The 27,985-nt window shown below is 46.2% G+C and overlaps 1 protein-coding gene across 6 annotated transcripts; it reads left to right on the forward strand.

Moving 5' to 3' along the window:
* Positions 1–468: 468 nt before the first annotated feature.
* On the forward strand, positions 469–27,599 carry ZBTB21 (zinc finger and BTB domain containing 21). 6 transcript variants are annotated; one of them, XR_014319452.1, is made up of 3 exons: positions 1,232–1,366; positions 13,959–17,293; positions 27,585–27,599. XR_014319452.1 is itself a non-coding variant. In XM_082784467.1 (2 exons), exon 2 carries the CDS (start codon positions 13,972–13,974, stop codon positions 17,143–17,145), a length of 3,174 nt encoding a protein of 1,057 aa, XP_082640593.1. In that variant the 5' UTR covers positions 469–487; positions 13,959–13,971; the 3' UTR covers positions 17,146–17,866. The 6 variants fall into 6 exon arrangements, 2 of the variants coding, with proteins under 2 accessions (XP_082640593.1, XP_082640592.1); XR_014319453.1 differs by lacking the exon at positions 27,585–27,599 and adding an exon at positions 18,608–24,213; XR_014319454.1 differs by lacking the exon at positions 27,585–27,599 and adding an exon at positions 22,720–24,206.
* The last annotated feature ends 386 nt before the right edge of the window (positions 27,600–27,985 follow it).

Genomic DNA, 27,985 nt, shown 5'->3' on the forward strand with positions numbered 1-27,985 from the left:
TTCATTGCAATCAGGAAAAATCTGACTTAAGGGAACTGAAGCATCTACGCAATGTTAATAATGTCAACTAGACTCAAATATGAAATGCAGCCAGATTGAGTCTCGTGTCTCTTGAAAACACAAAACCTTTGAGAATTATCTTCAAAATTCTCTCAAATCATCTGCTTAAGGTAAGGACTACAGAGATTAATTGCTCTCTGGTACCAATATTACACAAGCCAGTACACAGGCTCTATTCAAACAGCTGCACTTTCCCTGGAGAAATTGGCAAATTAAGAGTATTGACAGTAGCTGCACAGAAAGGCATATTTCTACATGTACGCCTGTGTGTAGACCTTGAAGAACACGGTCTGTTCAGCAGGTGATTCCAGCGTGGACGTTCCCCATCTGTGACACAGGTCCTGTTGGGAGAACTGGGGATGAGAAGATTACACAAGACCCGTTTGTTTCTGCTTGGCTGATACACCACTGAGTACATATGAAAAAGGTTAGCAGGGCCTTGCGGGACTCATGATCACAGGCTGGTTTCACAAGCGCTCCGCTGGCAGTGGCAGCACATACACTGGTCTATCCTGACAGATAAAGCCCATTTCTGAGCTGCCTGCTCCCAGCAGCACGCCAGGCCCACGTGCCACGCCGGCAGCTGGCACACTCGCGGAACAGACCAGCCTGGGGACGCGATCCTGCCGAAACCAAGCGGCTCGCTCGCTTTTACGGTCCTTGATGGCGCGCTCGGGTTGTTAAATTGTTCATCGCCACGCACGTGGCTGCCGCCGTTACTACCAGCACGCCCGGGGTTTCGCGCTGGCTCACCGCACAGAAGAGACGGTGCCAGGGGAAAATTCAGGGAGGCACTCGCTGCCTTCCAACCCCCTCCACAGGCATTTTGGTGCTCTTCGCCCGCCCAGCAGCTCTCCGCTCTGACAGAACCGCGGGCACAACGCGCCCGCTTTCAACAGGCGCGCGCGGCGGAGCCGTTGATCCCCTGGCGAGCCCACCGCCCTTGCCTCAGTTTCCCTCCCGCGCGCGGGCGGCCGTTAACGGCCGCGGGCACGCGCGCCGCGGGGCGGGGCGGCGTGTGGAGGGGGGGGGGAGGGAGGGGGGGGATCCCCTCGTCCCCGTGCCCGCCTCGCCTCGCCTCGCTCCCCCCCCCCCTCCCCTTCCACCCCCCCCCCGCCGCTTTCCAGGCTCGGGCGGGCGGACCAATGGGAGCGCCGCGCACGTGACGAGCGCTCCCCGCGATGACCTCATCCCTGGTGTGGGATGACGTCAAATTCAAGATGGATGGAATCACGGCGGCGGCAGCGGCGGCGGCGGCGGGGGAGCCGTGAGCGGGGCCGCCGCGGGGGGCTGAGGCGGGGAGCGGGTGAGTAACGGCCGCGTCTCGCGCCCCCCGGCCCGCAGCGTGAGGGGGACAGGGGAGGGGGGGGAGCCGAGCAGGCGCGGGCGAAGCCCCCCCCCCCCTTCCTCCTCCTCCTCCTCCTCCTCCTCCTCCTCCGCCCCCCACGGTGTACCAGAGGCGTCTTTTCCTGACGTAACTCCGAGGTGTTTTTATTTTTTTATTTTAAAAATTTTTTTTTTAGCCTTTCCCCTCCTTCTCTCTCTCTCTCTCCCTCTCCTTCTTTCCACCCCAGCGGCGGAGCGCGCCTGCGCCGGTTACGAAACGCGTCGTCGCCGCCGCGCCTCGCGGCACGCAGCCGCCACATCGCCCCGCCGCTCTCCCCCCCACCCCCAACCCAACCCCCCCACCTCAACGCCCTCCGGCCCTGCGCTGTGCGCATGCGCCGCGCCCGCGCCCCTCCTCCTCCTCCTCCTCCGGCGGGCGAACCGCGGAACTGCGCCTGCGCGGAGTGGGGGGGGGGGGGGGAGGGGGTGGCGCGCGCCTGCGCTGGGCGGTGGGAAGCCCCGCCCCGCCCCCTGCGCGTGGCCGCGGCTGAGGGGGCGGTTGGCGGCCCCGTGAGGGGGGTGGGGGGGGGGCGGTTGTGAGGGGCGGAGGCGGCTCCGCCGCGTCCCGGCCGCTCGCAGGTGTTAAACGAGGCGGGAGCTGCTCGCCTCAGCCCTCCCTGGTCACGCTGAGCCCTTGAGAAGGGAGAAGTAGTGTGTAGTGGAAAAGCGCCCCGGTTGCCCACCGGTGACATTACGGAAGGCTGTGCCATATCGACCCCGTTAGAGCTGTCCGGGTTCTGCCTCAGTGCCCCTCAAGTTTCAACTCCAAACTCTTCTCACGTACCCAGCCTGGTTTTTGCTCACACAAAATCCCAGAAACGCTTCGTCTAAAGCAGTCGTTTTCATGAGGCAGGACCTCATCACATACTGAGCGAGCGCTTCTCAAGAATTAAATTACATTTATCTAAAAACTGTTTCTAAAAACTTTTTTTTTTTTTTTTTTGTCTAAAAGCAGTTTTTGCTGTTGGAAGTACAGCAGCACTAATAGGCTGTAGGTACAAGATTATGTTGGACCACACAACCTCAATTTTTTTCAAGTACAGCAACCGTTCAGTTGTTAACAGTTAAGATACCACGAATATTTTTATCCTTAGGATAATGTCAACACAGAAGCAGAGTTTCTTTCCAAACACGTTTTTATACAACCAATTTTTAATTTTTAATACCGAATTGGGAGCAGTAAATCCGTTTTACAGGTAGAGCGGGTACTGCTCTGTATTTGTGTCGCCCGAGCACTGCCAGTTACAGCCCTCTCTTCTGACTTTGCTCAAACGGACGAACCGACTGCCTTGACTAAAATTTTCCACCAGCCTTGTGCTGATGTTCTTGGGGGGGAAAGTTTTGAGCAAACCGTAGCTACTGTTTTTATAAAAACTGTTTGCAGAAAACAAATGATGTGGCCAGCTCTTGAGTGGATGAGGATCTCACATCCTTTTCTGTCTGAAGCTTTTCTTGCACTTGTGGTACAGAGTTGTCCTCTCAGAAGAACCTACCTGTAGAAAATCCACCGAGTGTGGCTGGATTGTGACCGCTGAAAGAATTTACAAATACACGTTCTCAGTAGGGACTTGCAGGGAGGTGTCACAGATGATAGCTTGTGGGGTCCTCAGCTATGACGGTGTGTGTCGGAAGAGGATTTATTGGGGTTTTCTCCACCTTTGAGCTCCCCAGAGCCTGCTGGAGCTACGATCCCATTGCAGATGAGAACTGAGTGGGTGACTGTGTCTCATTTTCAGTGGTAGTCCTCCTCTGATTTGATCACATTCAGCATTGCCTGTGATCCCAACTGTGGGATCAAAGTCATAATGAGCTGGATGTGTTTTTAAACACCTACAGTGACTTATTATTTAGTATTTATTAGCAATTTAACTTCATGTGAAAAGCAGCAATAGCATATAAGAAGTTCCATGAGTCCTATTTACTCTGTACATTTAATTGTACACAAAGACCATAAGGGAGACCACGTGCCCTCACTTTTCCTCCTGTGCAGATCTCCAGAAGCTGGCTGTCTCTAAGACACAAGGGTTCTGAGCTCATCTTTCTCCTGTGTGTGCGATGCCAGAGAATACTGGTGCTCAGAGAATCGGACAGCTGGTGCCATGATCATCTGCATAGGAATGGCCGGCTAAGCTTTCCTTAGGGTTTGAGTGGACAACTTCACGGAAAGCCGTGAGCTGCCATGGTGTACTGAAGCTGTTTATTTTTGAACTTCGGTGGCTGTCAAGCAGTCAGCGTTAAAAACATCAAGGAGTTGCCATTTTTAGTTCTCAAGGTTCTGAAAGTTGTTTTGTCTGCACGGCAGTGATAACTCTGGTCTATAAACAAGCGTGGCCTTACTGGGGAGAGGAAGGAGGAGCCGGGGAGAGGAAACGGGGCTGCAACCACCCTATAGCTCGTACTGCGCTCAGAGGTGCTGTGCTGTGAGTCACACACTACAGTTGCAGCTGCTTCCAGCGCTCATTAAAAGAAATTCTCAGCTTTAGAGCAAGTGAACTGCTTTGTAGTGAACGCTGCTACATTGAGTGGTCAGAGATCCTCAGAAAAAGGGGAAAGAAAAAGTCTTGATGCTGCACAATCCTCTGTTGTAAAGGGAAAGATCGGAAGAAGCAGTACTTTAAAATAGACATTCTGTGCAGAGGGAGTCGCTTTCCTCAACTATTTATACTGTAGATTCAATATTATTTAATGTTTAACTTTTCCTTTTTTTCTTTAGCAATAATATTTAAGACAGCAATTCTATTACATCTTTCATTTGGCAGTGAAATAAAACAACAAAAAAGCTGTTGCTGTCGTTCACCAGCTACTTCAGGTGTTACGCTGCTCTCCAATAGTGCAGGTGTGTGTTACGAACAAAACAATAAAGAGCTGAACAACTTCTCTACCTTCCTAAACTCATTCTAACCCCCCCCCCCCCCACACACACACACACTACCATCAGCTCTAAAAATCTCGCATTCCATGAAAAAATAGTTTTAAAATCAATCAGTCCTGATTGTCAGCTTTTTTTCGTCTTCCCCTCTTTGCTATGCAAAATCTTCCGTGCAATCTGTAATAAAAAGGCATTAAAAGTCCTTTGCCCAAATAATTTCAAAAATAGATGAGTTGCAAAACTTGTCCTTTCACAGTAATTCATCTACGATCAAATTCCTTTCTTTGGGAAAGGAAGAAATACTTTTTCCCTTTTTCCTCAGAGCACCAGCCTCCGTGCCCGTGGTTTATCGCACATCAGCGCCTAGCAGCGTGAGTAACCCCTGGGTTGTGATTCATTCCCCATCGTCCCCTCTCTAAGTTGTGGTTAGCTCAGGGGCACCTCTCGCTCTGAGGTCAGCCCAGGTCCCCATCACCCCCCCCCTCATTTCCTTCCAGGAAAGGCAGGCACCGAGCCTGATGCCCCAATAGATTAGGAGCTGGGGAAGTAGCAGTAGCACCCACCAGGTAACAAACGTGAGGGCTGCTTTGGCTCCAGCTGGTTGACTTCCTGGTCTGAATGTTTGTGAGCATCTTAGGAGGGTTTTGCAGCAATAGTGTCCTTGTCCAGCCAATACGCCTCACAGGAATCCTTTTAAAGTAAGTTAGGAAACACGGGAGGAAAAGCAGCAGAATTACAGCGGTTGCCAACCACTCTTTGCTGCAGCCAGGTCCGTCTGACCCAACTAGAAGGAATTTGTCTTGTGCCAGGACCGAACTCTGGGTGCAGCCCTGCAGCTATTGAGGTCAGCAGCCAAATTGCCCGTAAATTTAGCAAGAAGAGGAGCAGCTCCTTCCTTGTGCGTTCTTCAGAGGTGTAACAAAAAGCTACAGTGTTCTTGGTCGCTAGTGCAAGTGGAGGAGGAGGTTTGCTTAATAAATGAATGAACAAAGCTGAGACTCCCAGCTCCAAGTGCACGGGGACTTGGAGCTGAAGATCTTCCACGTGCTTTTTGTGACCCTGTAAGTCTCCTGCTTGACTCACGTCCAGTTGCTGTTGCCTCCCCACTCTTACAGTGTGCTCTTAGCGATGGCTGCGTGGACTTTTCTTTAGATCCCTCCAGGGGGTAGAAGACACCTGCGCTCCCCAAATCCTGCAAACTGCCGAGTTGCTCACTTGGCGAGTTTTTAGGCTCAGCCCACATTCCAGCTTTCATAAAAGTTCTGCGTTAAAATTAAGTACGTGACTTTTGCCCCCGTCCCCCTTATTCTTGTGCAAACCTTAGCGTAAAAATTGTGTTGGTAGGAAATCATCTTACGTGGGTATTATTAGCTTCTCTTCCCACCCAAAATTCACCATTCCCATAAAAAAAAAAACCTCTATATTAATGGGCATATTGCCATCATTAGGGTTTGTCATTTTCACTATGCCAGCAAACTTAAAAGCAGAACGTAAATACGGTTTTGTTGTGAATTGGGCCAGTTAAACAAAATGAGAGCGGCTCATGTAGCAAAGCAGGTGACTGGAGGATTATCCAGCTTGCTAAGCATTATCTCAGCCTTGCCAATAAAATAATAAACCCAGCCCGCAGCGGGCGCGCAGCCATACACATCTGGTGTGCAGCTCCCCTCCGCTTTCGTGATTTCACGCGTCTCTTATCAAAAAGTCCAATGAAATATTTCTGGGGATCATTCATCAAGTGTTTAAACTGCACGCTCTGCCACTGGGTCGCTGGGGCTTGTCCCATTGGAGATTTTAGTGGCAGTGTTACAAAACTCGGAGGAATGAAAACCGAAGGCTTCCTTAGGGAAAAGGATTTGAAAACTTCTTAGTCTCTTGATTTTTATTACAGCAATTTGGATGTCAAGTCACACACTTCTCGGTCGACGTGTTGAGGCCAGGACCAACATTTTATCAAACCGCTTTTCATGTGTTTAAATCTTCCAAGAAGGATGAGAGAAGCTGTTCCTGCCCTCTCCCTTCCATCCAGTGGTTGTGCAATCCCCCCGTGAGCTGGGTCAGTTTTCTGGTCTGACGGGGAGCTGGGGAGCTCGTCCTTCCTTGCAGGGGGAGGAGGCACACGCTGATCCTCGCCCGAGCAATCCCCGATTAGGCAGGGCTGGGAATGAGGTGAAATCACAGCCTTTGCTGCTCGCTCCTGAGCAGGGGTGTGAAGGGCAAGCGGAGCCTTGTGGTGGTGGTCTGGGGTTTTGTAGAGTGCTGCGGGTCAGGAGGAGCTGTGCTGAGTGTCAGTGGGCAAAACTGCGGGTATGGTCTGCGTGTGGAAAGTGGTTTTTAATTTCTAATTGGATGTCTGGTCTGCGACAGGACAACTGCTGGTTATCTCTCTGTGGTAGAAGGCAAAAGACTGCACAATGTTGGAGAATTTCTTCTTTGCCTGTCCTTAAATTTCTTTGTATGCCTGTGGGTTAAATAGTTGGAAAATAGTATACCGATGTCACACATTAACAAACGCATTACTTATCTGACTTTATGCCCATCGTCATACCAGTAAAGCTCTGCTGCTGCTGACCTACTGGAAGTGAAATGTATTTGTCATCCTGGAGAAAGTTTTCAGCGTTGTCTGCAGTGAAAAACACAGCAATAGCAGCTGAAATCACATTTTACAAAACCCAGAAAGACAAAATCCCCAAACCTGCAGCAGGAGATCGCTCAAATGCGTAGTTAGAAGAAGATGCCAGAAGTGCAAACCACCTTGCTCTCTCTGCAGGTTCAAAGCTTGTGGTTCTGCATCTAAGAAAAGGCATTTGATAAGCTGTGGTCAAGCTCAAATAATAAAATCCAGCACAGGATGCTCGAGCAGAAGTTCAAGCAGTGTCGGCTGCTTCTGCATCTGGACTCTTGATGGAGAAGGAGACTTTTTTTCCCCCGGTGTCTGAAACAGCACGAGAGCAAGCAGAGCCATCGCAGCCCCTGCAGGTGCTTACAGCTGAGCTCTTACAACTTGCCCGCGCTCACCTGGGAACCGCAGGGAGCCCCTGGTGTTTCTCAGCCGGGTCCCCCAGTCCGTGCTCCTCTGGGTTTTGGTGGGTTCCCCCCCACCACGGTTACGTGTGCATTTCCCTGTTAAAACCACCCTTAACCCCCGCTTGTTGCCTGCCCCCTCTGCGTGCACCCCTTCCTCTTCCCTTGCGTTTTCTGGTCCTGCCTGTGGTTTCTCTCAGCCCTGGCGCCTCTTTGCTGCAGCGCTGCATCCCCTTACGTGTTTCAGGGCACAGCCTGTCCCACTGCCACCCCCAACACGCCAGTAACATTCAGCTGACAGCTACGTGGCTGTAACGGGTGTCAGCAGGCAACATCGACATCTTATTTTAGTCGCTTATGTACACGCAGGTGTAAGCTGTTATGTGTAAACTTCTCACAAGTCGGCCTGGTTCTGGTTGTAAAGTTCCAGCGCTGGGGACTTCTTTGCTTCTGAAAGTGATGTTTCAGAGCAGCAAGGCTGATGGAGCGACTTGCTGACAAAGAATGAGCAGTTTCATGGCTTCTCTTGCGGCAGCTCTGAGGCGTCTGACCTCTCGGTGTGCTGATTAATCTTCTAACCTTATAAAAGAGCAAGCTTCTAAAAGGCTGGGTTGATTTTTTTTTTTTCTTTTTCCTGCTTCATTTTAGGGAGCTGAATCAACTTACTTGGAGGTCAAACGGGCAGCAGAGCTGGTAAAAGGAAGAGGAGGGTCCCAGAGGGCTGGGAGCAGGAGGCAGGAGCGTGAGGGACAGAGGAACAGAAGGGGATCTAACACTGCGAGGGCAGGTAGCTGCTGAAGATAATGAACTGCTGAGCCAAAGAGAAAGCTTTTTCATCCTTTACTTGTGAAGAGCTTTCAAGAGTAGAGCCTTCCTTTTTGCAGAAAGTCATTTTGAAGTAGTAGAGGTGTCTTTTTCTGCCCTTGTTCAATATATATATATATACACAATGATAATCATCTGGCCGAACGTGGTACTCCGGTCTCCGAAGCCTGATATCGGTAAGGGGCTGTCGAAGGCTGACAGCACAATTTCTTCCCAACCTCTCAAAGGAAGGCTGCAGCCACTTCTGCTGCACTTACCTCTGCTGGGCCTGGAGTCTCGCTGTCACTGTGCCTCCTGCAGACCCGCAGCTGCTGTAGCAGCTGAACACAGACGGTGGGAGATCTTTTGGTGTGCTCCGTTTCGTTGATGTCACCCCAACACCAGGGAAGAAAATAGGAAGTAGCTTTGTTTCCAGTCAGTAGTGAAGATGGCTGGGAAAAACGGTTGGAGAGAGTAGAAGGTGATTATCTGGAGGCTGACAGGAAAGGGCTTAGGCAAAATAATCTTCAGCTGAGGAATTATAATTCCTCAAAAACCTGGAATCAGATCTAGAGGCTGGCATAGCTCTGTTATCTGCACAATGCTAGGCATGCCGTTTGTATCGGGGTGGAGTGCCAGCAGCCTTACATCAGCTTTAGTGGAAAGTTGTTGTAAGGAGTTCTTGTCTTCCTAAAGCTGCTGCGCTGCCACCGTTTGCTGCCTCTTCGGTTGTGCCAGAGCAATTGTTTCTGAGATGGTGCTTTACTGTGAGCACTGACCGGCATTTGAAAAGAAACATTTGTTTTCTATTTATTGCCTAACCTGGCCTGTGATGCAGGCTGGCAAATATTTGTATGAGTGTGGTGATTTTACGCAGCCTGGGCAGCTGAACTCCACCACAGCTGCTCTCTCACTCCCCCTCCTCAAAGGAAAAGGGGGAAAAATACAATGGAAAGAGCTTAAGGGTTGAGATAAGGACAGGGAGATCCCTCAACAATTACCGTCACAGGCAAAACAGAGTCAGCATAGGGAGATCAATATAATTTCATGCCTATCACTAGCAGACTCGAGCAGTGAGAAATTAAAGCACACTAAAAACACCTTCCATCCACCCACCATCTCTTACGTCCTCCCCCCAAGCAGTGCAGGGGATTGGGGAATGGGGGCTGTGGTCAGTCCCTGATGCTTGGTCTCCACCGCTCCCTCAGGGTCCCTCCCTGTCCCTGCTCCCTGTGGGGTCCCTCCCACGGGATGCCGTCCTTCTCGAACTGAGCCTGTGGGGGCTGCCCACAGGCAGCAGCTCCTCAAGCACTGCTCCCACACGGCTCCATCCCACGGGGTCCATCCCCCAGGAGCAAACTGCTCCAGCACGGGTCCCCCACGGGTGGGCGGCAGCTCCCCCCAGACCCCCTGCTCCTGTGGGGGCTCCTCTCCACGGGCGGCAGCTCCCCCCAGACCCCCTGCTCCTGCGGGGGCTCTCCATGGGCCGCAGCCTCCTCCAGGCCACGTCCACCTGCTCCACGGGGGCTCCTCCACCCATGGGGGGGCTGCAGCGTGGAGATCTGCTCCATGTGGGACCCATGGGCTGCAGGGGGACAGCCTGCTCCACCAGGGGCCTCTCCACAGGCTGCAGGGGAACTGCTGCTGCCTGCCTGGAGCACCTCCTGCCCTCCTGCTGCACTCACCTGGGGGCTGCAGGGCTGGGTCTCTCAGTGCTCTCACTCTCCTCTCCCAGCTGCTGTTGCATGGCATTTTTCCTCTTCCTTATCTCTGCTCTCCCAGAGGCCCACCCAGCATCACCCCCTGGCTCAGCTCTGGCCAGCAGTGGGTCCCTCTTGCAGCTGGCTGGAGCTAGCGCTGCTCTGGCATGGGGCAGCTGCTGGGCTTTGTTCACAGAGGCCACCCCTGCAGCCCCCCTGCTACCAAAACCTTGCCACATAAACCCAAGACAACCAGCACAGCTGCAGAAGGTGTGAACTGTGGTGTGCAGATAGGATGAACCAAAGGGAGCAGGAGTGTTTTGGATCAACTTTATTACTGCCTAGTGTTCATGCAGTGAAACTTTAATACAGCGTACATTTACACGAGTAATCTTTGTGGGGGTTTTGGTTTCTTTTTAAATCTGTCTTAAGGCTTTCTGGTAGTCTGTGTAAATGTGTTGAAATGGTTCTGCATGACCAGTTCTGGTTTTGTTTCTTAATGCATCATGTAACTTGTTTTATTTCTGACTGTTGCATTTAAAGGCTGTTAAGCTGAAAGTCAAGCACTTGAATTGGGCAAGTCCGGGATTAAAGCTGCCTTTGCAGGATTAATTCGGTCCCTCGCTAGTTGTAGATGTCGCAGCCTTGGTTACTCTTAAAGGGACAGAGTTGGGTTACGCCAGAGCTCTGCCTCCTTCAGAGCACACGAGCTGTGCTTGGAGAATGAAACGGGGGATTGTACTAGCATAATTATCTCTGTCTCATGTAATGGAATAAATTGAAGGTGTTCTACGAATAAAAAGGGGAATGCAGGAGGAAAAATGGGGGACTGTTGGGTGCTGCTTGAGATGTGTCACTTTTACCCCCGTCTGTACTAACAGCATGACTGTGTTATGGTGAACAAATGAACACACAGTAATTAATTGCACGTTTATTTTGCAAATGTCTTACGGAAGACACAGGGCCTGGGTAAAGCAGATTAAAATGAAAGATTTGAAAATATTTCAAAACACTTGGCTGTCTCTTTCCCAGAGCATCCTTGAAGTATGGGTTCAGCAGCAGCTTCCAGTGGGTGTCTGTACAGTGATGCGTTTGGTTCAAGTTTCCTTCCTAAATACATCGTTCGTTTATTTCTCTACACTATGCTGCAGCTTGTATCACAGATAAATCACTTGAGCATGTAAACTCAGTTTCTTTAAGGTGAAACCAAAGGAAGAGATGCATTCCTGGAGCACATCCTAATAACACTGCAGGTGTTACTGAGTGCACAGGCCTGGAGACCGGACAGTCAGACCCCGGCACTTCAACTGGCAGAGGTGTCCCGAAAGTAGCTCACGCCCCAGACAGTACTTTTACATAAAACATAGAAAGCAGAACAAGACAGATGGGTTTCTCACATTCATAGAAGCCTCACAGTTCTGCTTTTTTAGAGGGAGGTGTGGGGGAATTAAGGATAAGTGACTGTGGATGAAGCAACGCTGCAAGGCACTGAAACTCTCAGTTAAGAGATCTGGTGAGGAAACAGAATTCAGCCGCTGCTGTTGCCATGATGCTGTTCCTTCTTTCGGTAGGCTCAGAGGTAGCTCAGTCCTGTGGCATGACCAGTGCTCTGAGAAACTGCATCCCACACCCTTGAAGTCATCTCAGTAATACCAGTTCAGACTTGGATCACCTCTTTCTAGCCACTGGTTGTAAGATTTCCCATTCCCGTTTATTAATTACAGGGTTGTGATTTCTTATTTTTTGATGTATTATTTTTTTAGCTTTGCTTGTAAGTTGATGAACGGTTGTGCTGGCTCTGGCTGGGATGGTACCTTTCCCTGCAGCAGCCCAGGCAGTGCTGTGCTCTGCACTTGGAGCTGGAACAGCAGCGTTATCACCCCAGTGTTGTGTCTGCTGCTGAGCAGTGCTGGCACCGCACCAGGGCTCCCTCCAACCCTCCTAGGGGGTGGGCAAAAAGTGAGGAGAGAAACATCACTAGGGCAGCTGACCTAACCCAACCAAAGGGCTATTCCATACCATGTGGTGTCACGCTCAGCAATAAAAGGGAAACAGGAAGAAGAGGGGAGGGGTGGGCTCCCGTGAAAACATCGGTCCTCCTCCCGAACACCGGCTGCGTGCGTTGAGGCCCTGCTGCAAGGACGTGATCAAGCATCGCTCATTTGTGGGAAGTAGAGAGTCATTTCTTTCCTCTGCACTTCCACACAGCCTTCATTTGTTTTGTTTTGATTTGTTTTCTCCTCTCCCTCTCCCTTTTCCGCTTTCCTTTTTTTTTTTTCCTTTAGTTAAATTGATTAGTTAATAATAATCTTTCCTTAATAATTATTGTTTGTTTTGTTTTGTTTTGTTTTTCCCTTTAATTAAATTATCCTTATCTCAACCCGTGAGATGTTCTCTACTTCACTTCTTCCCCTCCTCATCTAAGGAGGGGGAGTGAGAGAGCGGTTGTGGTGTTAAGCTGCCTGGCACGGTAAAACCACCACAGCAGCGAAACCTTTGTGGTATAATAGCATACACCTTATGTAAATATCTTTCAAACAGTTTCTTAAATCAACTGCAAAAAGAATAGAACTGCTTCTAACAGACACATCATTGACTTGTTCTACATCGCCATAGAGGAAGATGGTGTAAAATTCCTACTTACAGGGTAACGAATTATAATAGTAACATCTGGGGATAACTGTTCCTCTAGCATCTAGGTGGTGGGCAGAAACTGCTTTTATGCTGATAAATAAGATGGGGCGTTCAGCTCACTGATAATTTTTAAGCTAGAACAAAGCCCTGCTGGGATGCTTCAAGCAAAATCATGAAATTTCCAAGAAACCAGATTGTGACAGAGCAGCGTAAGAAGTGACACATGTATCGTAGCTAGAAGGGTATGTTAACAGCACTCGCTAAATATAAGTGAACATGATGAATTAATCTAGATTACAGACACTAATCCTGCTTCTGTCTCCCTCCCCAGTATTATTGTCCTTTCCATCCTATTAAAAATAACAAAAACCCTTTAATTTGCTCCGTCAGCAGGAGGCTGTCGTGGTTGCCTAACTTTAGAAGGTGACTTGGCATCATTAAGTGTCCTCATTTCAGCCGGGACGGAGTTAATTTTCTTCATAGCTGCAAGTACAGTGTTTTGGACTTAGAGTGGAAACAGGGGCGATAACACGCCGATGTTTTAGCTGTAGCAGAGCAGCACTTGCACAGAGCCAAGGACTTTCCAGCTCCTCGTGCTGCCCTGCCAGTGAGGGGCTGGGGGTGCTGCAGGAGCTGCGGGGGGCACAGCCAGGACAGCTGGCCCGCGCTGGCCCGAGGGATGTCCCACACCACAGGCGTCGTGCTCAGCAATAAAACCGGGGTGTTGGCCGAGGCGGGGGGGCTGCTGCTGTCTGGGGACTGGCTGGGCATCAGCCAGCGTGTGCTGAGCTGCTGTGCTGTGCATCAAGTGCTTTTTACCTTTCTTTTGTTCCTCCATTCCTCTGTTCTTTCATTCTTTCTTCCGTTCTTCCTTTTGTCCTTTCCCTCTCTCGTTCTTTCCTCCGTCTGTTCTCATTAAACTGCCTCAACCCACAAGTTCTTGCACTTTTACTTTTTTTTCGGTTCTCCCCCACCTCTCTGTGGGGGAGTGAGCGAGTGTCTGGGAGGCACCTCACTGCCTGCTGGGTTAAACCACAGCACTATCTGATTCAGAAGTTCATCGCTGCAGTTGCCAAGGTAGATCTTCATAAAGCTAAAGCTGAGAAAAAGGTGATCAGGGGAAACAATTAAATGGCACTCCTTCATGTGGACGGGTATACTGCAGGTAGAGAATACAGCCCCTTCACACCCCTCTAATTAGTTCAGTGTAATAATCTGTGTAAGAGCATTGTACGATCAACTATTAATGTATGTTTGAAAGTGTTCTTTAACATGAGTTGGTTCTTCTCATGCCTGTGCATCTGCTGGGGCCAACAATATTAATTCCCGGAGCTGTCCTCCAAACTAGCTGTTTGCTTCAGCAATATTGATGGCCTTTTAGCCTGTTTATGAAGGGCAGACAGATTAGCTATGTTCACATTACCTCCGAGAACTGTTTGCATAAAGCAACCTGCAACTTTTTTCTTGTTGTTCTCTTTCAGAAACATCCGAATCATGGAGGGGCTCTTGCATTACATAAATCCGGCACATGCCATTTCACTTCTGAGTGCACTGAATGAGGAGCGTCTAAAGGGACAGCTGTGTGATGTCGTTCTGATAGTAGGAGACCAGAAATTTCGAGCTCATAAAAACGTTCTGGCTGCCAGCAGTGAGTACTTCCAGACTCTGTTCACGAATAAGGAGAATGAGTCTCAGTCGGTGTTTCAGCTCGACTTTTGCGAACCAGATGCTTTTGATAATGTGTTGAACTACATCTATTCCTCATCCTTGTTCATTGAGAAAGGCAGTCTGGCAGCTGTGCAAGAACTGGGCTACAGCCTTGGGATATCCTTTCTTACAAACATTGTTTCTAAGAGCCCTCAAGCTCCTTTTCCAGCTTGCCCTGTTAAGAAGATACTGTATCAAGAAGAAGAGGAAAGTAGTTCTCAGAAGAGAAGTGTCATTGTCTGTCAGAACAGAATTGAAGCACAAGGGAAGAGTATAAATCAAACACAACATGACTTAAGCCATACTTCTAAACCTTTACCCTCTGTTGCTGTCAAAACTAGCATTAGACCGCAAGCAGCAAAACCCACCGAAACCCTTCACAATTTATCACTGACTGAAAGGAGATGGCTGAAAGACAACCCTGTGAGCTACACCAAGCTTCATGAAACTTCTGGAACTGTAGAGGATCAGAGCAGATGTGGCTTGGTGAAAAGGAACACAGTACTGCCTCAAAAGCCCTTAGCAGAGAAAGAAATTGCAAGCGATGAACCTGGAAGCAGCGGCCAGCTCTTGAGAGGAAAGGCTGCAGAGGTGTCATTAAAGAGGCCACGTCCTCCGGTCTTGTCTCTGCGGGGCTCGTCGGAATCTACGTTTTTGTTGCGAGAGGCAGGAAAAGGAAATGGCCAAGGTGAAGACAGGAATTTGCTATACTACTCCAAGTTAGGGCTGGTAATCCCGTCTAGTGGATCTGGTCCTGAAAACCAAAGTATTGACCGAAGTGGGCCACTTGTAAAAAGCCTCCTTCGAAGGTCACTGTCCATGGACAGTCAGGTTCCTATGTATTCACCTTCTGTTGACCTAAAACCTTCACAGGTATCATCCTCCTCCTCACCGGGAACTAACGATTCCCAGAAGACGTTTAACGTCGCATCTCAGAAGTCGTGTTTGAAGGAGTCGTCAGAGAAGTTAGTCTTAGACGAAAAGCCACAGGTAATGCACCCACATCGCCTTAGGTCTTTCAGTGCCTCTCAGTCAACCGATAGGGAGGTGGCTTCCCCTCTCACAGAGGTGCGAATAAAAACTGAACCCAGCAGTCCACTTTCAGATCCTTCCGAAATAATTAGAGTCACGGTGGGCGACGCATCAGTGTCTACGAATAAAGACTTTGCTTTCAAAACCGAGGATGATCATAAGGAGCCAAGCAGACTGCCTGCGAAGAGGAGATTTCAAGCGGATAGGAGGCTGCCGTTTAAGAAACTGAAGGTGAATGAGCAAGGTTCCCCTGAGTCAGAAGAAAACTTTGAGGAAGGCTCGAGCCCCACGCACCTTGATGCTGACTTTGCTGATTCCGACGTCAGCAAGGATGAATACAGTGAGATGGAAGAAGCAAGACCAAATAAAAAATTTAAATGCAAGCACTGCCTTAAAATTTTCAGATCAACAGCGGGTCTTCACCGTCACGTTAACATGTATCATAATCCAGAGAAGCCCTATGCTTGTGACATATGCCACAAGAGGTTTCACACCAATTTCAAAGTGTGGACGCACTGCCAGACGCAGCATGGAATCGTGAAGAATCCCTCACCTGCTTCCAGCTCGCATGCGGTTTTGGATGAAAAATTCCAAAGAAAACTGATCGATATAGTGAGAGAGAGAGAAATTAAGAAAGCTCTCATAGTTAAACTGCGACGCGGCAAGCAGGGCTTTCAGGGACAGTCTGCTTCACAAGCACAACAAGTCATCAAAAGGAATTTAAGGTCGAGAACGAAAGGAGCCTATATCTGTGTCTACTGTGGGAAGGCTTACCGTTTCCTCTCTCAATTCAAACAGCACATAAAAATGCACCCAGGGGAGAAACCAATCGGAGGAAACAAGGCTCCCAAGCAGAAAGACCACGCTCACATTGAAAGTCCGGTGGAGAACAAAGAAGTTTATCAGTGCCGTCTCTGTAACGCTAAGCTGTCTTCGCTTATCGAGCAGGGGAATCACGAGCGACTCTGTAGAAACGCTACTGTCTGTCCGTACTGCAGCCTTAGATTTTCCTCCCCGGAGCTGAAGCATGAGCACGAAAGCAAGTGTGAATACAAGAAGCTCACCTGTCTGGAGTGCATGCGCACCTTTAAGTCGTCCTTCAGCATCTGGCGTCATCAGGTGGAAGTCCACAACCAGAACACCATGTCTCCCACAGAGAACTTTTATTTGCCTATCCTGGATCACAACGGAGAAGTAACGAGCTCGTCGAGGTTGCCTTCCCAGCCGGAGTCCAATAAAGCAAACAATTTTGCCGCAAAGGAGGATGGAGTATTCAGTGACTCGTCAGAACAGATCAACTTCGACTCTGAAGACTCCTCGTGCCTGCCCGAAGACTTAAGCGTTTCCAAGCAGTTTAAAATCCAAATCAAGGAGGAGCCCACGGACGACGTAGAGGAAGAGGCCAGTGAAACGAGCAGAGAACCCAAGGAAGTGGTCTCCAACAAAGACGCCGGCCTGTGGCCCTGTGAGAAGTGCGGGAAGATTTTCACGGTGCGCAAGCAGCTGGAGCGTCACCAAGAGCTCCTGTGCTCCGTCAAGCCGTTCATTTGCCACGTGTGCAACAAGGCCTTCCGAACCAATTTCCGGCTCTGGAGTCACTTCCAGTCCCACATGTCCCAGGCCACAGAGGAGTCCTCGAACAAGGAGCCCGAGATATGCCCGCCCGCTAATTCCCCGTCACCGCCACCTTTACCTCCGCCCCCACCGCTGCCCAAAATCCAGCCTTTGGAGCCCGATAGCCCAACCGGCTTGTCCGAAAGCTCCGCTACTACTGAAAAATTGTTTGTCCCGCAGGAGTCAGACACGCTCTTCTATCATGCTCCACCGCTCTCGGCAATCACGTTCAAAAGACAATACATGTGTAAACTCTGTCACAGGACTTTCAAGACAGCTTTTAGTCTTTGGAGCCATGAACAGACACACAATTAGCTTTAACAGATACCTTAAAGAGCTGGCTCAGTGGAGGCTATTTTCAGGATCTCGGACGTCTGCCATATAAACCAGAAAACGAAGAGGATCAAAGCAACGGCGACAGGAGATTGGGAATTTGTGATGCTGCTTGGATTTGAAGATTAAGGTAAACTAACTTGGTTAGTAGATAGCAAGCCGAGTAATTTAAAATACTGTGGTCTGGGATCTAATAGCAACAGAATATTTTGATTTCATTTAACACTGAAATGCGATCGCATCTGGATTGTATGCATGGATCTTCATCCTGTGATGTTGGTGTGCGCGTGTGTATTATATATAAAGTTATATATTAAATGAAAGAGCAACAACCATGTGGATTCTAACTGTGAGTTTATAGTAGTGAAATACTGTAACCAACTTCACTGATTTTATTTTTATTTTTCATTTTCTCCTTTTAAAGAAACCAACACACAAGCTCCATATAAATAGCTGCCGTGCACGTGCAGTTAGGGAGGAAGTGGATGGAGTGTCTTGCTGTATCGACTTGGGTCTTAGAGATCTTTAGCAATAACAAATAAACCTCAAGTTTCAGTAATCCTGGTATTATTGGATACGAATGTTTGATACTTTAAGGGAAGAGAGAATTGTTTGTTGTTATATGGAACTTGTACAAATTAAAATAGAATCTAAAGTCAGCAATATTATTACTGAGATTTTATATTTAAAAAAAAAAACAAAACAGCAGCAAGCCTGCTTTCAGCCATTTAATTATAAGTTTCTAAGAAAAATTGGGGGAGGGGGTACATCGCTTTATATAATGTCCCAAAGAATAATTTACTATAGATATTTCGGTAGCTGAAGTTGTATTAACAACCATTATAACTCAAATGGTACTGTTTATAACATGAAGTGAGATTGAATAGATGTCAGACAAGTTTCAAAATTTTGTTTCCACTGTTTGTACAACTGTTTGTAATTCTAACTACAAAGGAATGTATAACTATTAAAGCAAAACAAGAGAGCTCGTTGAGGGATAGAAGAATAGTTGTGTTCCTACACACAGTAATAAGCTTGGCCATGAGTACAAAGATATGTTTTATCAAAAACGAAAAATGTAAATATTTATATAGACACCTGTATAAATGAAGAAGTATGTATTTGAGATTCGTATTAAGCGTACATATCCAGCGCAGAGCAGAGGAGAAGACATCACACTACAATCACTGTATTTTAGGAGTACAATGCATAGAGTATTTCTTTCTGCCGCTTTCTATCATTTGTGGTACTGTGTTGCAGTTTTCTAATTTGTTAAAAATCATGGGTGTAATGGGCTGCAGATGCTTCGTGTGGTTCCATTATTTTACTGCAAATCACAACTGGAGCGTTTAGCGTAAGCAGGATCGTAGAAGCTATAGCACGGGTCCAAAATTACTCTGCAAGTAAAGGAAATACTTACCCAGAAGCAGTGGTAAATTAACAGGGAGAAGATTTTTCGCTAGAATTTACACCTAAAGGAGTGGTGCTGGATTGAAGTGAGCAGCAAGGATATAAGAGACTCAGACAGTGCTTATGGCCCTGACCGACGAGCCCAGGAGGCTGGGAGATGGGGACCGCACCGCACACTACCTAGCCAGAGCCCAGCCCGTGTCCATGGAGAGCAGCAGGAGGCCGGTGCCGATGTCACTGGGAGCAGCAGCGAGGCTTTAATCCTCTCTGGTTCTAATCACGCGTTTGTTTCAGCATCCCAAACTCCAAACGAATTGCACACTGATCCCAGGATCTGAGGATGTACATCCTCGGTTAGGCATGCACAGGGAGAGGTTTTTTCTCCCAAGTGTGCCACTGTTAGTTTTTTTCCTAACGGAATTTTTTAGTGTTTTTTCCTGCAATTTAAGTTTAAAAGTGTTGGCTCAGTATGGACCACTGACTTTGTTCAGCTACCAAAAAAAGGTAATGCCATTTTCAAGCCTCTTCTTTCATTTTTTGATGAAAATCTAAAATTGTTACTATACATGCTAGTAGTAACACTTTATCCTTTTTGTTCGCTTCCAAGCAAACTGCATCTGAATGTGGTAAGCTGTAAGAATATCAAATTCTTTACATGAAATTGCAATTGAAACAAAATTCTTACATACTCATTAGGTGGAATAGAAAATGTCACTATCAAATAAGACTAAATTTCCTTCTCACAAGAAAAAAACAATAAATGAAACGCTTAATACACTTAACCTGATTTAACAAAATGAGAAAGACATGAAGACTTGCTGAATACGCTTTAAATGTGCTTAAGAAATCTGTGCATAGAAAATAGCAACATGCCAACTGGTACCTAAGTTCTCACCAATGATTCTTCTTCAGATACACTTACAATAGTTTCTATCCAACCTTTTAAAAATCAGTGTGCTTTCTAAGGGAAAGTGGCAACTAGTTCATCAACGCTACAGTCATCTACCTTCCAACTGGGTTCTGATGTATGGTATGATGATAAATACGGCACATTTAAAATCAGAAGCTCATACAGTGTCTTTCAAGAAACCTTGACCTTCTTCCTAGTACACTATGTATTATATTTAACAAACAAACAAACAAAAATATTTCTGGTCTAAATAGCCTCCTTCTAAGCTTTTCTGCAGAATTTTTTAAGTTTTGTTTTTAACTTTGAGCGTGTTCTGTGTTTTGTTTTGGTTTTTTTTAAATTCGGTTCCTGCTTAGTAAAGGAATTCAGGATCTCTGAAGTTTAAATATGAGATGTTTATATAGTAGTTCTGGTTTTCTATTAGCTTTTTATACAGTATCTTTAAAAGCCCTTGATAGAAGTGTTTATTTTGGAGGATACGGAATAAATATGCTTCCACTTATATAACTTTAATATATGTTTTAAAAGTTAAATTATGGAGAAAAAAAAATGTTAGTTGCTTGTTTATAAATAAAGGTCTTCTGAAGAGTGTCTAGCTTGGCCACAGCCAAAATAAAAGGCAAATTTATTGACACAAAAACCTGTCCTCATCATATTTTGTTTAATTTTGTAACTGTGTACTGAGGTGATGCAAAGTTAGAGCTCTTGTTAAATACAAAAACTGTTGGTTTTTTTTTTTCTTCTTAAAATTTGTGACAGGAATGTGCAGATGTTTTAATATATAGATTAGAATCTTTAATTCTTTCTTTTGGGGTTATTTTTATAATCTGTCCAATAAATCTCAGAGAACTAAACTGCTTCAGTGGAAGTCCAGCGAAAACTTCCATTGCATTTACGAGGAGCAGGGTTGAGCCATGAAATGTATTTTGTTTGGGGACTTCTCTTCCTTTCGGGCACTGTGTTGGCAAAGGTTTAAGCATATGCTTAAGTTCCATGGAGATCAGTCTTAACTTATTTTTTTAAATACATGCTTAAGGTTTTTCATATTTTGGGACCATGATCACCCACTGAAAATGAGAAATGGCAGAAAAAAAGACATATGGATACAGCATTTAAGTTCTAGAACCAAAAGTTAAGTTGAATTTTCCCCTACATAAAAACTGCATGCACAGCTAAAGCTTCTGCAGTTTTACAGAAACAAAGGTCATCAACCAGTAATCATTTAGGTGGACTTCTGTAAGGCCTTTGGTGTGATCCCCCACGACATTCTTGCCGCCTCGTTGAAGGGATGTGGGTTTGATGGATGGACTGTTAGACGGAGAGAGAATTGGCTGGAGGGCCACGTCCAAAGAGTTTTAGTCAACAGCTCAGTGTCTGAGTGTAAAGACAAGGGGTGTCCCTCCGGGGTCTGTGCTGGGACCAATACTATTGAATATCTTCATCAGGGATTGGGATTAAGCTTGTGGGTGACACGAAGCTACTCAGCTCGTGCACCGGTAGAGCAGAGGGAAGGGATGCCATCCGGAGGGACCCTGGCAGGCTTGAGGTGCGCGCCCCCTCATGAAGTTCAGCAAGGCCAAGAGCGAGGACTGGGTGAGGAATGGACCGAGAGCAGCCCTGCAGAGGACTTGGGGATATGAAAAACGGGATTTGAGCCAGCAATGTGTGCCTGCAGCCCAGAAAACCAGCCCTATCCTGGGCTGCATCAAAAGCAGCGTGGCTAGCAGAGCAAGGGAGGGGATTCTGCCCCTCTGCTCTGCTCTCCTGAGACCCCACTTGAAGTGCTGCCTTCAGCTCTGGGCCCCCAGCACAAGAAGGATGTAGAATTATTAGAAAGAGTCCAGAGGAGGGCCGCAAAGATGCTCAGAGGGATGAAGCTCCTCTCCTGTGAAGACAGGCTGAGGGAGCTGGGGTTGTTCAGCCTGGAGAAGGCTCAGGGGAGACCTTACAGTGGCCTTCCAGTACCTAAAGGGGCCTGCAGGAAGGCTGGGGAGGGGCTCGGTCAGGGAGCACAGTAATAGCACAAGGAGTAATGGCTTTAAATTAAAGGAGGGTAGGTTTAGATTAGGTATAAGAAAGAAATTCTTCACTTTGAGGGTGTTGAGGCGCTGGCACAGGCTGCCCAGAGAAGCTGTGGGTGCCCCATCCCTGGGGGTGCTCAAGGCCAGGCTGGATGGGGCTTTGGGCAGCCTGGCCTGGTGGGAGGTGTCCCTGCCCATGGCAGGGGGTGGAACCAGGTGGTCTTTAAGGTCCCTTCCAACACAAACTGTTCTATGATAATACTGTCTCTACTTCATGTATATATATATATTTTTTCCATAAGGGGGAATGAAACACCCGGACAGTTAACTGAGCAGATAACCTGCTGAAGCAGTGGGTGACACTAGAGTTTGTCTTATGTCCTTCAGAATGGAGATGTAGCCTTATCTGTGAACCAAAACACACAGCCATGACTTGTTCCTGCATTTCCTATTTAGGCAAGCATTCTAGTGGCATCCAGTAGATTTTTTATTATTTTTTTTTTGGTGGTGGTGGTGGTTGGTTTTTTTGTTTGTTTGTTTTTATCCCCCAAGTAGGATGTGCGGGTTTGGTCTGAAGCTACACGTACTCTGTTTTTGTTCCAAGCTTCCAGTGGTAAAACTAGAAGTTCCTCATATGGGACAAGGACAGACTATGCCTAACTTCTTGGCACTAACAGTGAGGGTGCAAATATCTGGCATGAGCCTGTAATCTGGCATGTGCCTATACTGTTCAATAAAATTGTTTACATTTTCCTACCAGAAGATTTAGATAAAAATCAAAGTAAGGTTAGCTTTTTTTAACGTTGCTGTTAATGAATCAGTGTTAATTTTTATTTTTTTTTTTGGTTGAACACAGCCTGATAGTATTTTTTAATGTCATTGATTCTTGTTTATTTAAAATGACTTGTGAAAAATTGTACTATAAGTGTTGTACATAAGGGGACACTATCAAGAGAAAGGTTGTATACTGTAAAAGTGCTTATCTGTATTAACAATACTTGATATGAATAAAATCAATTTCAAGACATGAATTGACTCACAACACTTGAGCTGCTTAGGCATGAGAATGCCTACTAAAGGCATCCGCAGTTGTTTCAAGGATGCCTGTAAATTGTATCTGAATTCTGTGGGCTGAGCTTATCTTTCATTTTGCTTTTTCTCTAACTGTTCCAGAATAAAGGACCTGATCTGTTTTTTCCTTTTTTGATTTTTCAGTGATACACCGTACCTTCCAAAGATACAAGCTTCCCACTACTGCAGCCACATGTTCAATTAAAACATGTATGTAAAGGCAGAAAGAAAAAAAAAAAACTTTTTGCAAAATAACTTCACAAAAGATGTATAAAATATTCATTTTAAAGCTTCTTCTTGACAGTGTCCCTTTTTAAAAAACAGGAAAATGGAATCACTTGTAGTATTTGGGTGCAGGGGAACAGTTTCCTACAGTTTCTACAAGCTGGAATTATCCAATATATTTGCTATAGAATTTTCCAATTCGTTACGTAAAATCACTTGTCATTTTAAAGCATTATAGAGGTAAGACAAAAGAAGCCCGTTTTATAATCCTGTATACCTTACAGTCATTGTATATCAATTCAATACACCAGTGCTGAATTTTAATTAAGAATGGGTTTTTACTTTTTTTAGGACTGAGACTTACTAGCTTAGGGTAACTTTTTTTCTTTAATGTAATGTAAATCCATTGCTGCTTTGTACAACTTTTTCTACTGTGTGTTTTCTTTACTTAGATCTTGACTAAAAAATGTTGGCGTCCAATAAACTTACACTTTGTTTCTTTTGAATTATCGTGTTTTATACTGGATTCTCTTGGCAAATTGAGATGTTATTGTACATGCCATTGTGCCTGTGGGACTGGAATTTTGTTTACAAAAAGACTTCTTTTGATCTAGTTGTTGAATGCAAATGACAGTTTTTACTTTACTAAAATAATGACTTTTTGTGTGCTTTGGTAAGTGTCTCAGCAAACTTTTTGCTGGAAAATACAAGAAAACTGACTGCTGTAGAAAATCTGATGAAAACTTGAGCTGTGCCCAAATTCTGCTTCCTCTGCAATCAATGATTAAAACAACTTTGTGGAAGCAAGGTTACATTGACTGAGTATCTCTTTCATCTAAAGCTGGATTGAACCAGATGTTTGAAAATACACCGTCAGGAACGGTTATGGTGTTTTGCAGTGCTCTCATCAAAAGCTGTTTTGCAGCATATATTTCCATCTCCAAAAGCCTGTGGGTGAGAATGCAGTGTGTGCGTTCTCATGATGCAGAAAATTTCCTCTATCTTTTGGGAAGGGGGTTTCCTAGGTTACTTTCTTAAAAGCAGATAAGACACCTGTCTGTGAAAACTAGAGCTGTTTTCTGACTTTTCTGCACTCCACATCTGCCATCCTTTTCCATTTTCCATTGGTTGAACCCACCAACCAATTTCAATCACATTTAATAAGAGGAGCCAAGGCCTCAAAGGAATTAATCTCCAACAAGTTTCATAAAAACCGCTGATGTGGAAGCATAGAAGGGCCTTAGTGGGAAGGGTAGATTAGCAGTGAGAGCATGTGCTTAAGTTACCTGTCCTTTTTACACGTGCGTGCGTGTGTGTGGTGTCTTGTTAGAGTGGGGGAGGCCTGAGGTCAGGTGGAACATACTGGCAGAGCTGAAGTACCACCAAGCATCCAAAATGAAGGGTTGAAAGGGTACTCCAAGGTCAAGAGGATTTGTGCCTTTGATAATCCCTAAATCTCTGTGAAAACAGGGACAAAGGGCACCTGGCCTGTCCCTCCATGGAGCATCCCTGCGTGTCAGAAGATAAGCGAGCTGTAGAAAAAGTGGGGAGAGCTGCTCACTGATCCCCTCACAGAGTGGTAAGTCACCACAAGTTTGGCTCCCTCTTTCTGCTTTCAGCACAAGGAAATAACCTCTACTTCTTTCTGCATCCAGTCAAGATCTACATACAGTTTTCCATCTGTTAATTGTTAAAGAGCATTTGCTCGTTAACATTTGCTTAAATATTTAATATCTGATCTAGAGACCATACAATCTGTATTTGACATAAAAAAATTTTGACATTGGAATTTGACATTGAAGGCAAAGCTAGTTGCTGCTAACAAAGGATCTGCTTTACATTACTTCTGCAGTTATGATACAACCTTTAACAATTTCTTAATGTTAGGTCATCCAGGACCTAGGATGGATACAGCTGGATGTCATGGAGTCCTGGCTGCTGTCATTAACTTAAGCTGATGTTTGAGGGCAACATGCATCTCTCCAATGAAGAGAGATCACTGCTTGTTAAACACGAAGCAGTGATGAGGCAGCATGACCTGCTGGGATTACTAGCATCCAGCGACGCTTCTGCTATAAAGAAGAGACCATGCTGAGTTTTGTAAACTCCACAGGCAGGTGGAGCATTCCTTAATGAACGGCTTGGAGCCCCTGGGGTTTGACACCTTCCACTCCTTTTTGGCTGACAAGAAGCTGCATCCGTTCCTCTATGCTATGAAGACTATCAAATAGTTTAGGGGAAGAAAGATGTCCCTGACACAGCTGATCCTGTAAGGGGAAAGCTAAAGCCTTCCTCCCCTTCACTCATCAATCAACTGAACAGCCAGGTGCCACCAGAAGGAAACTTAATTTTGTTAGCTTGCATTCAGATTACTTGGTTTCATCAGCAGAAATCTGATAGAAGCATGTCACCGATTTTTTTAAAGATAGAAATGTGAAAAAGCAAGCTCACCATGAGTAAGTATACAGAAAAATCACTGATAATAAAAAATGAGTTTTAAAGTTGTGTAGTTTTTTTAGGAAGTACTAATGCAGCTCAGAAGGCTTGGGAGAAGAATTACATCAAGCCTGAGATGTAATTAACTCTGTGGAGTTTATGGAGATGATCCTAGAATTTATTATGTGCCTCTAACACTTTGTATGGGCACTAGGAGGAGCCAGAAACAAAGGACTGCATGGTACCATCCACCTGAAAAGCCCCACGTGAATGCACCACACAGACAGGGAACCTCTCCCTCTGTATGTATGTGTGTGTGTCTGCATATAAAAATGTGTGTTTAAAATTGACTCTGTTTTGTGGCAGTTTCTGAGTTTGGAGAAAAATTCCTGTTTAGTCAAAGGCACATTATCTATGCTTTCATCTAAAACCTCTCTTCTGCTTCAGTATTTATTCCTTCCACCAACCAGTATGTTTTCTGCCTGACCACTGAGAGGGGAGAGATGATGTGCATCTCCGGATTCTTTAGTCTTGGCCTCCCTCTTGGGACTTCCAAGGATGCCAGCTTGTCCCAATGGTTTCTGCAGCGCAGACAGTTGTCTGAGAAAATACAAGAGGGTTAACTGTGATTTAACACTAATTATGATAACTTACAGTCAATATAATTGAACATAAGGTGAATTCATGACTGAGGAGTTTAAAGCTTTTTGCCCATAGAATCAGAGAATCACAGGATATCCTGAGTTGGAAGGGACCCACAATGATCATTGGGCTTTAAGTCCTGGCTCCACACAGCACCACGCACAAACCAGACCCTATGGCTGAGAGCACTGTCCAAACACTTCTTGAACTCTGTCAGGCTCAGTGCTGTGACCATGTCCCTGGGAAGCCTGTCCCAGTGCCTGACCACCCTCTGGGTGCAGACCCTTTCCCTAACCCCCAGCCTGACCCTCCCCTGTCCCAGCTCCATGCCGTCCCCTCGGGTCCTGTCGCTGTCCCCAGGGAGCAGAGCTCAGCGCCTGCCCCTCCGCTCCCCTCCTGAGGGAGCTGCAGGCCGCCATGAGGCCTCCCCTCAGCCTGCTCTGCTCTGGGCTGAGCAAACCAAGGGACCTCAGCCGATCCTCATACATCGTGCCCTCCAGACCCTTCACCATCTTTGTAGCGCTCCTTTGGACACTCTAATAGTTTTATGTTCTTTTAGTGTGGTGCCCAAAACTGCACACAGTACTCAAGGTGAGGCCACAGCAGCGCAGAGCAGCGCAGGACAACCCTTCCCTTTGCCCACACCATAACACCCTGCCTTCTCCCCCGTCCCTCAAGCAGGCCGCTCAAGCACCACACGCTGCTGCCTCTCCATGCCAGCCCCATGGACTGAGGCTTCCTGGCGCTCTCTGCTGGGGAGAATACAGCTGGCTCCAGCAGGTGAACATCAAGGAGGAAAGAAGAAGCTTGTGTCATGTTTTCCTTTCTAAAAGCTCACGGCGCTTTGCTGAACTCTAGTAAATATCTTTTGGAAGGGTTGCTGTAACAGAAAAACAATACTCTCAAACATACTTCTCCTTCTTTTATTGCATTGCCAGATACAAGTAGTAAAAGGAAGGATCAGCAATTCAAGACACGTGTCATTAACCTTTGTCTCTTTCACAAAGTCGTGACCACTCAGGAAGAGATTATTTACCCAGATATTGTAGCATGGGAAGAGCGCAACCCTACAGAAAAAAGAAAGTAGTTACAATACAACAAAATGTTAAGAAACTTCTAAGATTAATCAATAAAATACTGAGATTTCGATGAATACAAACGTGACAGTACCATTATTTGTGTGGTTGTTGTTTTTTTTCCACATTGTTGTTTGTTTGTTTGTTTGTTTTCTTTTTCTGGATGTATTTTTGGTGCGTGAATAGTTTCAGAAGAAACTACAAGTACCCGAGGTGTACCAAGTTCCTTCCAAGGTAGAACTGAAACGTGGCATTATAGTTGTGCTTTATATCCAACTATGTAATTTGAAATTAATTATGATCAGTCAAAATAAAACACTGTGACCAACTTCTTTTGAACCTTAGCCAATTTGTCAACAATCATATTTATGGTGCATGGCTGTTTTTCAAGATTTTTATTTTCAGGACCATGCCTGTGTATTAATAACATATATAATAACAAAGCTATAAGAGCAATTTCCTGATCTAATGAAAAACTCAGCTCCTGGCAGTGTGCCCTCTTAAGCTCTTAGGAGATGTAGACCTTTGGGCAAAGGAGAACTAAACAACCTAAATGAAATGAAGTCTTTCTACTGATGTCACTATGCAAATATTACTTTTTTTTTTTTTTTTTTTTTTTTTTCCCAACAGAGATTGGTGCTTGGATAGATCAGATGTCTCCTGATTTTGCAAAAGAACCAAAAATAAGAATAATTAGTCAAATTGAAGGTCCAATGATGTCATCGCCTCAGCATTTTTGTATGTAGTTGAACTCCCTTATTAAGAAGATATTCTCTGGTGGGAGGAGCTGTTCCTGATCAAGAGCCTGCGCTGTGCTAGCCTCATTGCCCCATGCTAGCTCCTAGGTATTAAAGCCTGTTTAGTGGCAACTCCTCTGGTCTCAGGCTGCTGACCTACTTCCAGCAATGCTTCTCTGGGTATCCCACCTGGTCCTTGCTCCAGCCCTTTGCTCTCTTTCTCAGACAGACATCAACGAGTAGGGGACAATGTTTCTGGTATGTCAAGTCATGTGAGACAAGAAGGGTCACAGG

The sequence above is a fragment of the Aythya marila genome, assembly GCF_965140915.1.
Source record: "Aythya marila genome assembly, chromosome: 1".
In the NCBI taxonomy this organism is placed as follows: domain Eukaryota; kingdom Metazoa; phylum Chordata; class Aves; order Anseriformes; family Anatidae; genus Aythya; species Aythya marila.